The sequence below is a fragment of the Epinephelus fuscoguttatus genome, linkage group LG12, assembly GCF_011397635.1.
Source record: "Epinephelus fuscoguttatus linkage group LG12, E.fuscoguttatus.final_Chr_v1".
NCBI classification, from domain to species: domain Eukaryota; kingdom Metazoa; phylum Chordata; class Actinopteri; order Perciformes; family Serranidae; genus Epinephelus; species Epinephelus fuscoguttatus.
Window position 1 is genome coordinate 32,915,409 of NC_064763.1, and position 12,895 is coordinate 32,928,303.

The 12,895-nt window shown below is 41.6% G+C and overlaps 1 protein-coding gene across 1 annotated transcript in view; it reads left to right on the plus strand.

Annotated features, from left to right (window-relative positions):
* Positions 1-5,321: 5,321 nt before the first annotated feature.
* The window catches only part of rad50 (RAD50 homolog, double strand break repair protein), a 36,931-nt gene continuing 29,357 nt past the window's right edge, over positions 5,322-12,895 (plus strand). The window contains exons 1-9 of the mRNA XM_049592368.1: positions 5,322-5,410; positions 6,155-6,292; positions 6,503-6,586; positions 7,624-7,775; positions 7,913-8,098; positions 8,239-8,443; positions 10,359-10,487; positions 11,489-11,654; positions 11,933-11,991. Of these exons, the coding sequence (XP_049448325.1) occupies positions 6,164-6,292; positions 6,503-6,586; positions 7,624-7,775; positions 7,913-8,098; positions 8,239-8,443; positions 10,359-10,487; positions 11,489-11,654; positions 11,933-11,991 (1,110 nt within the window). The 5' untranslated portion in view covers positions 5,322-5,410; positions 6,155-6,163. The remainder of the gene's footprint in view (positions 5,411-6,154; positions 6,293-6,502; positions 6,587-7,623; positions 7,776-7,912; positions 8,099-8,238; positions 8,444-10,358; positions 10,488-11,488; positions 11,655-11,932; positions 11,992-12,895) is intronic.

Sequence of the window (12,895 nt, forward strand, 5' to 3'; positions counted from 1 at the left end):
CCTTGGCTGCCTTTTTGACCCAAACTGAGTGAATAAATGTGTAGCCAAGCATGAAGACAAAGAGCAGTCTTTATGAAGAGCGCACTGAAAGTGGCTTAAAAAACTGCCTTGTATAAGCCAAGGGAGTATTTCTGTTCATATGAGCTGATGGGAGTAAAGAGAGGTCAAAAGAAGTGTGCGAAGGAGGGAAAGATGCAACAGAAATTTGTATTGGAGTGTCTTTTTTTGTGTAATTGTTAGATAAATTCATTTCATCCCTTCAATATTATGAGGTGCCACTAATAAAAAATGCAGGACATAATTTTATTATTAGCACTCTTGTATATCCATTCATCCATCCATTTTCATCCGCTTATCTGGGGCTGGTTTGCAGGGGCAGCAGCCAAGCAAAGCACCCCAGACATGCCTCTCCCCAGCAACGCTTTCCAGCTCCTCCTGGGGGACCCCAAGGTGTTCCCAGGCCAGATGAGATATGTAATCCCTCCAGCATGTTCTGGGTCTGCCCCAGGGCCTCCTACCAGTGGGATGTGCCCAGGACACCTCCAGCAGGAGGCGCCCAAGAGGCATCCTAATCAGATGCCCGAACCACCTCAACTGACTACTTTCGACGCAAAGGATGTAGCAGCTCTGCTCCGAGCTCCCTTCAGATGTCGGAGCTCCTTACCCTATGTCTAAGGCTGAGCCCAGCCACCCCACAGAGGAAACTCATTTCGTCCGCTTGTATCTGCAATCTCATTCTATCGGTCACTACCCAGAGCTAATGACCATAGGTGAGGGTTGGGATGTACAGTAAATGGACCAGTAAATCGAAAAGCTTTGCCTTCCGGCTCAACTCCCTCTTCACCATGACAGGCCGGCGCAGCGCCCACATCACTGCAGATGTTCTAACGTTCTATTCTACCCTCACGCGTGAACAAGACCCCAATATATTTGAGCTCCCTCGCTTGAGGCAGTAACCCTCTCCCAGTCCTTAGTGGGCAGTCCACCGGTTTCCGGCAGAGAACCATATATAGCCTCAGATTTGGAGGTGCTGACTCTCATCCCGACCACTTCATACTGCAAACTGCCCCAGTGCATGCTGGAGGTCACGGTGTGATGAAGCCAACACAACCACATTATCTGCAAAAAGCAGAGATGCATTTCTGAGGTCCCCAAATCGGACACCTTCCTCCCCCTGACTGTGCCTTGTCAAATTGCTTTTAGTTTTTCTTGCTACGTACGAGTATATGTAGCAAGAAAAGTTAAAGGCATTTTCTTCCTGTTCTATTTGTATTACTTCTCCTCCTAAACTGAAAGCTATCAAGCTCTTCTTGAAGGAGACAGCCTCCTCCCCTCAAAGTTTAACTCATTTTGACAAATCCCGACTGTGTGAGAGGTGCTGTGCAAGATATGCACGAGCAGCAGGACTTCAAAATCAAAAAGGAAAAGGGAAATAGACATTTAAGACGTTTCAGTGATTATACTGTAAAGCCCTGGGCATAAATGTGAACTCAGACAGATGAAAATGTCCCTCTGACAGTGTAAAATCACAGTCACACCATAAAAAATAACTTCTCATGACAGCACTGTGTACTGTAGATATCTTGCTGGGAGATGACTCACACAGATGTAGGCCTACGCATATATATTCCACAGGAATTGCACTAGTGAGATTCAATGGAAATGCCACAATTCCTCCCTCTCTTTTTCTTCTTGGTTTTTGTTGAAGGGATTTCAGCTTTGTTGTCCCACAACACAGGAAATGGATGTAAAAAGAAACTGCAGCGGAAGCAAGGCTGGGGGTGGCAAGAAGAGGACAAGTCACTATTCATTGGATACTGGGTAGATGAGGGCAAAACGCTGCTTTTCAGAACTCAGCCCGTCTCTATTTTCGGCTTGGAACCATCTTACGGCCACTGGCTGAAATGGGCCCTACTCAGAGCTCTCAGTGGGGTAGAAACTACTTCCAGGAAACTGCTGATTGTTGAAGAAAGAAAAAAAGAATCACTTTCAAGGATTATTTGCTGTGACATGTATAATTTGCCACGTAATGTACAATTTCAATCCATCACACAGCAGTCAAACCCAGGACGCACCTTGTAATGCACCATCACTGATCATTTTCCTCATCTTTTATATCATCTCTCTCTTTCTCTGTCTAGAGACGTTTTCCAGAGATGGGCTGCATGAGCCCAGCTTGCCATCAAAACAGTCCCTCGGGATTTAATAAAATATTGAATATAATATTGCTGCTATGTTTGTGAAAGGAGTTTATAAAATGTCAAAAAACAGACAGTTCAGTGAAAGGTAAAACTGTCTGTTCTGTTTCTGGGTCTGCCACTGATGAGTGCTGTTAGCTGTCAGTCCACAACATCTCATTTATTTATTTAGAAGAGAAATATAGCTTTGTTGCATTGTTTCCCTTCTAACTTCTTCCCTTTGCTCCTTTGAGCCCCCTCAGTTTTTTCTCTCTCCTCTATCCTTAAGTGCTCTCCCACCATGTGTTGATGATAAGCGGCGGAGAACCAGCTGGTTCCCGATTCGTCTGTGTGATTATCAAAAACGCCAAGTAAACCAATTCCATTAGCCATTTAGACAGGGAGGGTGACCGCAGGCATGTGGGATTAGGCTTTCACACTCAAACACATAAACATAATAACACACACATACACATATACCTCGAGTGGTCCAACACAACACACAAGGTCATGACATTTTCATGTTGGGACAGGATGAAAATAGAAATAGGGCCATGAGCTGGACAGACTGAGGCACAATGAGTCAGTGGGCTGATAACACAGACAGACTGAATCAGTGGGCTGAAAGCAGAAGGCGGTTTGTGGGAGCGTGTGTATGTGTGTGTGTGTGTGTGTGTTTGTGTGTGTGCGTGTGTGTTCTTTCAAGGGGGAGAGAACAGAGAGGAAGTCGGAGAGATGATGTTCTCAGGTTTTTAGGGGGTTAGCTGCAGGTCGTGAACACCAGTCCTGCAGGTCCCTGTGGACATCCGCAAACTGTTCTTCATACCCTAAACACAGGCCCAAAATAACTCACGTCCCTTTATACCAATTAGATTTCGTCTCTCCCCTCCTTTCTCACATGCACATACACGCACAGTCTCAGCTGGTTTGCAAGTTTTACGTTCGTACCATCTGTTTTTTATTCTGTTTTTTTGCTCAGGCACTGTGATGTGGGAAAAAAAACGCAGGACAATTTGTTTAAAAACAGAGATGATTCCTTCTCTTTGTGAATTTTAAAGTTTAAAGAAAATTAACACCACTTTGCAATGTACAATTTCTACATTTGGGGCTTGCTATTTATTGGAATTTACAATATAATTTTTTGAAATATACAGAAATAAACAGATCTCTTCTGCATGTGAATGGTCTCTTATAACTGACATACTGCAATGGCCAACAGCATTACTAGCATCGTCACAGCACTCCCCTTTTATTGCTGGTAGTGCCTAGCAAAATAAGAAGAGGAGAGGAGAGGAGAGAAAGACTATCTGTGGGATTTGGCAGCAATGGCTTTTCCACAGGGAAACACTGTCCTCTTGTGGTAAATGTTCTGATGAGAGATTGTTGGGAACATAAACAGAGGTCTACCTGAATGAGAACATGCACAGGTTGGAGTTGGTTAAAATCAGTTCTGGATTATGAACATGCATGCTGCATGTATATGCCAGCTATAAAGTACATAAACAGACCACTATCAGTTTACTATGTTGCATTAAAAACTATAAATACAATGATGGTGATTCACAAACAGTGTAGGTTGTAAGACAGGGCAAAAGTGTTTTGTAGGATAATCCTTTTTTTAAAAATCAAACCAAAGGCACGCACATCTCACCGTGGGAGGGCAGGTGCTGAGTCGATAGTCGTAGATGAAATAATTGATTGCACCATAACGGTGCAATATATTATATTTTTTTTCTGCAAAGAGTCCTGCAGTGTTGCAAGTCATTCACCCTTCTTTAATCCTTTTTAACACAGTGATGTCTTGTTTCATCATAACGTACATGGGCACTACAGTTTATTTTGAATTTATCCCATATACCACACCCTGAAAATACTCATTAGAGCTTCAACTGTATATTAATCCTCTGCTAAAAATAGTCCCCGACAAAATGCACTCCTGTTTCAGTACCATCTGCTAAAACTATATGTTTGATAGGGGTGTAAATCACCAGCTTCATCACGATACAATATTATATCGATTTGTTTGTATGCTGATATCACAAAGTCTGTCACAACACGATTTTGATTCGATTCGATTCAGGAGCCTTTGATCGATATGACGTGATATCATATGCCCATCCAACACTATCATTTACATCAACTCACAAAAACAACTAGAACGTGATTTGACCATTTTATTTCTGAGCTCTATTTGTTGTTTGAGCGGAGGCGCGCTTGCCCAGAAATGGTGACACAGACATGCTATGTGAATTTCAAAATAAATGTGTATCTTTAAGATGATGATATGGATTGATGTTTTCATTTTGCATCGATATAATCGGATCGTTAATCAATGAATCGATGTATCGATGTGGATCGATGTATCGTTACACCCCTAATGTTTGAGACTATTTTAAAAAAAAAAAATTACATTTGCATCATTAAAAGGACCCAGCAGGATTGACAGTGAGTGCCACAGCGTATGGAAGTCATAAAGAATTGAGAGCTGGACTAATGCATTGTGGCTTTTGTTCTTTTATAGGATTTGCTGACAACAAAGACCAATATATATTTAAAAAATAAATAAATAAAAAATGATAATAATAATAATAATAATAATAACAATTAAAGCTGAAAATATATTTGAAATGTCAATTTGAGGATGAAAAACGGGATATGATCAGGATATGATAGACTTTTAGGGACAGCATACAAGTCTTACAAGGATATGGGGCAGAAAATGGTCCAAAAAGGCTTCAAATATAGGTAATATTATTACATATCTGAGTATGTATAGATTTGTAACAAAAAACAAGAAGAGTGAAAGAGACAGTAACATTCGTCTTCTATACTTCTAAATTACTAGATAAGTCTCATCAATTCATTAGAAATAACTCACTAGATGGAGTTTGCCAGTCAACACAGAAGAGAACTGAGCTGACCCCTGGTCATAGAAATAGAATGAATAGATAAAGCTCTTGTAGCTGTATATCGGCAATTCAGTCCTTTAGTGTAGTTAAAATTACTCTTTATGCTTATGAGTTAATCGTGTAAATCAACATGTATTTCATTTAACGACAATGCAAAGACACGGTGACATAAAGCAGCATATTAGAGTGTGAATTACCGCTCTATATGTTTGTATTCTATATCACGCTCCCACTCCCGGAAGTCAGAAGTCGGCGCTTTTTACGTCACATTCCCCACAGCGCGAAAACTGTACTTTCACGTCTGGACCATAACAAAACTCAAAGGTGGGTTTTATTCAGAGCATTCACGCGACTAGAGAGTACTGCAAGTAGCGGGAAGCAGCCTTGTTTTATCGCACTCTGTTTGACGCTGACGCTCACTGTCAAACTGCACAACTGACGTTGCTAGCTAACGTTAGCCTGCTGAGTTGGTAGCCATGTGTAATGTTAGCTTCCCAGGCATCCCAGCTACACGGATGTTGTCACCAAACTCCTTGAAAAGACCAAAACCAACAGTGAATGCATCATAAACAAGCACTGCCTGTGTATCCAGAGCCTGGTAAAGCTCATTGCTCTGTGCTATACCCCTAAATGGTGTCCAAAACTATTAAAACCACTTACAAAGCCACACTGTTGCAGTTATCATGATTTATGTGTATGTATGTATCAATTCAGGATGAGTTTAAGTTAACTGTTGACTGTATGTGTTTACATTGTGGAGCTCTTGCGCAAATGCAATGTTTTTGCATAGTTTGACTAAGTAATCTAATTTGAGGCAAAAAAAAGTACCAAATTGTTTGATAATCAGTTGGTGTCCCCCTATTGAATATTCTATGATTGTAAATGCACCACAGCTGGAGGTTTTGATCACTTTTCTTTGTCAGTACATTAATATATTGTGTGATTTACTCTCATGCCCATTTTTGCAACAATATTCAGGCTATTTAATTGATCCCACAGTCAAATGCTTTGTGGCTTGGTCTAGCTTGTTGGTTTATGTCATGTGTTCTCTTTCTCCTTATTTTTCAGAAAGTAAAAATGTCAAAGATAGACAAGATGAGCATCCTCGGGGTGAGGAGTTTTGGGATTGAGGATAAAGACAAACAAGTCATCTCTTTCTTCACTCCACTGACTGTACTGGTTGGACCCAACGGAGCAGGGAAAACGGTATGAGAACATGTCTGGAGGAGAGTAAAGGTTGACTATAAAGCATGACCTGTTGAGAATGAACAAAGAAGTTGACAGTGTACGCAGGGGTTATGCTCTGGTCTGGTGATTTGTGCCTTTTTTTTTTCATATTTTTCAAGTAGCAAATATTTACAAATGATAACTGCAACTCTTGTGTATTCATATGACCCTCTTCTTTTCTGTTTCCAGACTATTATTGAGTGCCTTAGGTATGCAACATCAGGAGAACTTCCCCCTGGATCTAAAGGAGGTGCATTTGTTCACGATCCAAGGGTGAGCTTTCTCTCTTGTACTTTATTGCACTTACTTACTACAGTGTACACCAGTCCACAGTGGTCTGTTTGCAAATTCCTCACATGATTGTGTTGTCTCGTGAGTTAAAGGGTGCTTACACACCTGCCCTGTTTAGTTCAGTTCAATCTAAGTTAATTTTTCGTGTGAACACAGCAACCGCACTTAGTGTGCACCAAAACAACCGGACCGAGGCCTTCTTGAAGAGTTGGTCTCGGTCCAGTTACAAATTAACACTGGTGCGGTTCGTTTGTGGTGAGAACGTGTTCCGACCTTGATCCGAACCAACTGCAGTCACATGACACATTGTTTGGGTTAAACATGAGCATGTTACAGTCCTGGAGGATTATTAATGTGCGCCTCCTCCTGTACTGCCTTAATATGCACATTCAGCACATCCAATGCATCAAAACATTGTTTTCTAGTTGGAGCCGCGCCTCGTTTTCAAACTGTATGGTTTGACTAAAATGAACAATGACAGCAATATAGTCCACGATGAGCAGCGCTAAAATCAACCTGCGTAGTTGTCCCTCCATTGTGACATTAGAAAGTGTCAAATTTATCTTGCAAGTGTACTCCTCTTCAACATTTGCTTTACTTCCTGGATTTTTCCCAAATGGAAATTCTGACCAATCAAGAGCAGCTTTCTCACACAAGGCATTTGATCTGGTCCGCTTGAAGGTGCTGTGGTGAGAATAACCAGCCAAGCAGTTATGCGATTTTGTAACAAAATATTTTAGCTGATTAGTTGTGATTATTTCAGTGATCAGCCGCATACCAGAGACAGAATACTCACTTAAAATGAAGCAGTGAATGACTTCTTAGATTTTTATGACTTACTGGATGGTTCGGGCCAATTTGTGATGGTTTTATTATTACAGCAAGCTAATTTATTTGGGTTTATCTTGTCCCTACTATTTTAATCCTAACCTCATAACAGTCCCTGTTTCTAGTCCCTGTCAGAGATTGATTACTGCGGCTATCTTTGTTAATGTCAATTCATGCTGTGTGAATTCCAGGATGCCCATGAGACAGATGTGAGAGCACAGATTCGACTCTTATTCAGTGACGTCAATGGAGAGAAAGTGACTATCCATCGCTCCATGTCCTGCACTCAGAAGGCAAAGAACTACTCCTTCAAAAGCTTGGAGCAGGTCATCACTAGAATGAAGTAAGCCACAGTCACAAGTTTCTTAACTCATTTTTTGTTGACTATTGAGAGGATTTATTTATTCTTTTTTTTTTTAAGTGATGTTAATGTTACGTGACCCCTTTCTTTACATGTGACCTCCATCATCATTCATCCAGAGACGGTGAGAAGGTGAGCTTGTCATCGAAATGCGGCGAACTGGATCGGGAGATGATTTCTTCACTGGGTGTGTCGAAGCCTGTGCTGAACCATGTCATCTTTTGTCACCAAGAAGAGTCTAACTGGCCCCTCAGTGAGGGCAAAGCACTCAAAGATAAATTTGACTCCATCTTCGCTGCGACTAAGTAAAGACCACTCATTCTTACATTCTTATTCATTTCTTTTAACGTAAAGCATCACATTACGTAAAATGATTCAGACGCAAACATACTGACCCGCATATTATAAGAGAAATTCTGTATCCCTATGCTTTGTGTTTCTCCAGGTATATCAAAGCTTTAGAGACGATGCGTCAGTTGCGTCTCAAACAGAGTCATACAGTCAAAGAGTGTCAGGTGGAGCTGCGCTACCTGAAGCAGAACAAAGAGAAAGCCCAGCAGATCAGAGAGACCGTGGCCACCAAGGAGGCTCAGCTGACGGCCTCTAGGGACAACATCCAGCAAATAGAGAGCCAGATTGATCCACTGGAGGTTTGTTGAGGATGGATGTTTGTGTGTGTGTGTGTGTGTGTGTGTGTTTATACACACGTTTCAAGGCAAAGCCAACAGATGATGTTATCGGACAGAGATTATTTTTTTTACATAGTTCTAGTTCTCAAATGTAAAACTGATGAAGTGTTCTAACACTGTTAGTTTGCTCAGATATTTTTATCAGTGTAAGATGACAGATACTCTTTCATTATCTGTATTGTTTTGTAAGCTATTTTTCTTTGTATGAAGCACATTTAGGGGTGCATTGATAAATAGACCACTTGTGTTGATCTAGTTATTTCACCGCTAACACAGTGTTTCATAGTTAATTGTCAGTCATGTTACGTGCTTAAATAACTGGATCTGTGGCCATGTCTGACATGAGAGCAAGTTGTTTTACACATTTGTTTTTGGGGAGATTCTCAGCTGTAATCAGCAAATATATAGTATTTGACCTAACAAGCATTTAAAGGGATAGTGCACCCAAAAATGAAAATTCAGCCATTATCTACTCACCCATATGCCGATGGAGACTCAGGTGAAGTTTTAGAGTCCTCACATCCCTTGCAGAGATCGGCGGGGGGAGTGCTAGCACACATAATGGCTGATGGCGCCCCAGACTAATGTCCAAGAACACAAAATTGAAACCACAAAATATCTCCAACATGCCCATCCGTAGTGATCCAAGTGTCCTGAAGCTCTGACATAAAACGTTGTTTTGAAAAACGTCATATGAACTCTGTTTTTAGCCTCACTGTAGCCTGTAGCTCTGACTGCTTCTCTGTGCTCCGCGTTCACGTGTGCGCGTTTGCGCGAGACCAACGAAAGCATGAGCTTTGCTCACCCGTGTTTACATCACATGACACGTGCACCGCAGGGGGAGACAACAGTAACCACAGTAGCTAAAAGATCATTTGCATTACGGTCTTTTAGCAAAGGACAGTCCAACATGTCTGAAGACTTTGAAATTGAGGAGGAACAGCATTTCTTTGTTGAGCCGTATTTGTTTGAGCCCGAGTATACGGACAGAACTCAGGCTACTGGACGAAGCAGCTGCTGCAGCTCATGAGCCTAACCCTCAGCCAGCCGCAGAATACCAGAGTCGAGCACTGGAAACCTGGTGGTGTAGTTGTTTCAAATGCAAAGCAATGCCAATGGATGAGGAAAGTCTTTGCTGCTCAGACTGGGAATTGGCGATGCCTGCACTTGAGAATCTGGACATCAGTACTGACGAGACTGCTGCTCTTCAGAGACCGTGCATCACTGATCACCCTGAGCGCACACGTGAGCGCAGAGCACAGAGAAGCAGTCAGAGCTACAGGCTACAGTGAGGCTAAAAACAGAGTTCATATGACATTTTTCAAAACAACTTTTTATGCTGGAGCTTCAGGACACTTGGATCACTACGGATGGGCATGTTGGAAATATTTTGTGGTTTCAATTTTGTGTTCTTGGACGTTAGTCTGGGGCGCCGTCTGCCATTAGGTGTGCTAGCCGCTCCCCCCACCGATCTCCGCAAGGGATGTGAGGACTCTAAAACTTCACCAGGGCCTCCATCGGCATATGGGTGAGTAGATGATGGCTGAATTTTCATTTTTGGGTGCACTATCCCTTTAAGATATTTGAATATAGTATTTCATTAATAATTGTAATCAAAGTCATTCAACAAATAGATTAATCAAATACGAGTTGGAGCACTAGATATTGGTATCACTCTGGGAAAAAAAATCTACATGTACTGTATGTTAGGTACTTATTTTAGCTCTGTATGTCCTAAAAAGAGAGGTGAAGGTATTTGGTCAACTACTGTACAGAGCCCAGCAGCTGCATGTAAGCTAAACATAGAGTACGTTTACAGTTGTAGGCATGTCTGATGTCTACCAGTAGCTCATTAACTTTTATTAACATTTTTCAGAATCGACTGACAGATATCGACATGAAACTGGGGAAAGTGATGAAGCTGGACAACGACATCAAGGCTTTAGACAGCAGGAAGAAACAGATGGAGGAGGACAACAAGGAGTTGGAGGAAACAATGGAACAGGTACCATAAAATATGTCATATACACATGTAAACATTGACATACACATGTTACTGTTATGATGTAAAAATGGATAAGCTCGTTTAGGAATGAGAAACAGAAATGACTAATTAAGAATGAGAGGAAACTGGTTCCAGCACTAAAATCAATGCTCACATACCACTAATTGCAGAGGCAGCACATTGGCTAAAATGTTTTGGGAAACCTGACAAGATGCTTGGAAGGTAATAGAGGATGGATTAAAAGGAACGAGATAGAAAATGAAATGCATGAACGGGGATGACGAGTTTAAAAAGAGGAAAACACAGCAAGTCTTCCTATTTGTCTCTCTGACATGAGGGTTTATTCAGCTAAACACCCGCTTAATGATTCTCCAGACACCGCTCTATAAGTACCATTAACCTAAATGGGAAGCTAACTGAAAGACTGCAGATGGCCAATGAGGTTGTTGTAATTCTGTAATGACAAGGAGGTTCATCACTGGTCTGTATTGATATGAATGTCTTTTACAGCTGATGGATGTTTCTGCTCGTCTGCCTTACAGGATCCAGAAATCTTTTTGTTCCATCTGTTTGATGCCTCTCAGTTGTGTTTGTGTCTGCATCTGAAGAGTGTTTGTTTTTGTTTGAGAGTGGGAAAGTGCCAGCAACTGAGCACCCTATTTTCTATGTGTTGGCATGTCTTTGTAGGGAATTTAAGGTACTTTGTATGATTGATATACATTTTGTGTATGTCAGAATTATGACCACAGTTACCATTTGCTTTTGGTCGCAAAGAGGCTGATAATTTTTTGGCATTTCCGCCTTTTAATAATGTAATAATAATGTAATGCTGTGTCTGTGTGACATTGTTACTCCTGAAGTGTCAATATGCTGTGTCTTTCATCCAGCTCATTTTCAAAAATCCATTGCCCAGGGCTCAAACCTCTGACCCTGTCACTTTGCTAAGTTGTAGTCATTGAGCTTCTGAGCCGCTCTAACCCAGTGAACTGTGTATGCGGCAGGTGTTCCAGGGTTCAGATGAGCAGCTGCAGGAGATTTACCAGAACCACCAGAGGACGGTGAGGGAGAAGGAGCGGAGGCTGACAGACTGCCAGAAGGAGCTGGAGAGAGCTGGTCGGGAGTGTCAGAGACTCAACAGAGTCAAGGCCGATCTCCTGGTAGAACAAGGTACACACACCTGCACACATGTACCACTCTTATAAAGGTCTGAAAAAATAGCATTTTGTCTGAATTTCTAAGCAGACCTTATACCCATATGTATAAGTGAATGTATCTTATTCTTGATCGTTCGTGAGTGCAATGGAATACTCTGTTATTCTCTTAAGGAATAAAGCACTAAAGAAATGTTGGTGATAGATACAAGGATGGATGGATAGACAGTAGGAATGAAGAGGGATGTTTCCTTCAGACTAACATAGCTGCTGAATTCCTGTCTCTGTTCCCAGGTCGTCTGCAGCTGGAGGCTGATCGCCACACTCAACATATCAAGAACCGCGATACTCAGGTGCCTCTATGCACTTACATTTTTGATGACGTCTAGCTGTTATTCCCGTAGAGGTCGAATGCAATTGCTGTAAACAGTGTTGGGCAGTAATGCATCCAGTGATGAGTAGTGTATCTAATTACTAATATGACAGTTACCCCAAAACCAAACAACTCGTTACAACGCTGCATTTAATATCACATCACTACTTGCAGTACCTGAAATACAACATCACATCCGCAAACTCATTTCTTTAAACGTGTCAAAGCAGCGAGCTAGTTGGAAACACTTATCTTCGCAGCTGGAAATGTTTTCATCACTTTGATTTTGTCAGGAGGAAAGATGACGAAAAAACTCTTTCCACTGCAAAAAACACGTCCTCAAACCTCCTGTCTGAAACACCTCGGCTACTACAACAGCACAACCCCTTGTAGCTCCAGGAAATACACCCCAGATTTTACTCAAGGACAGCTGCAGGCTACGAAGAAGTACTGAAGCCTGTGGCTGGGTATGTGGTAGATGAAATGTTGCTCAACAAGTGACCCTCAGTCTTTCGGGCAGAGTCTTGGGAAAATACCGGTCACAGGCAGCACAAAACCCCCAGGTCAAAAAAAAAAATAGCTATTTGGCCTTAGCTACTCTTAACAGCAGTTACCCTGACATTCCCACAGAGGCACACATCTGAATTTTGGGGAGATGCGCAATAGCCAATGTTATGGGGTGTAAAAAAGTAATACAACGAGTAGTGAATTACTGTTGGCGGGGAGTAAAGAGTAAAGTAATGTCATTGTTGAAAAGTGTACTGAGTAATACATTACATTTTTAGAGTAATGAGTCCAACACTGGTTGTCTGTTTGTTTGGACAAAAGTAACTGGCAAATGAATGTAATGCAATGTAAGGAGCAAGTCAAGCCCATCACACACA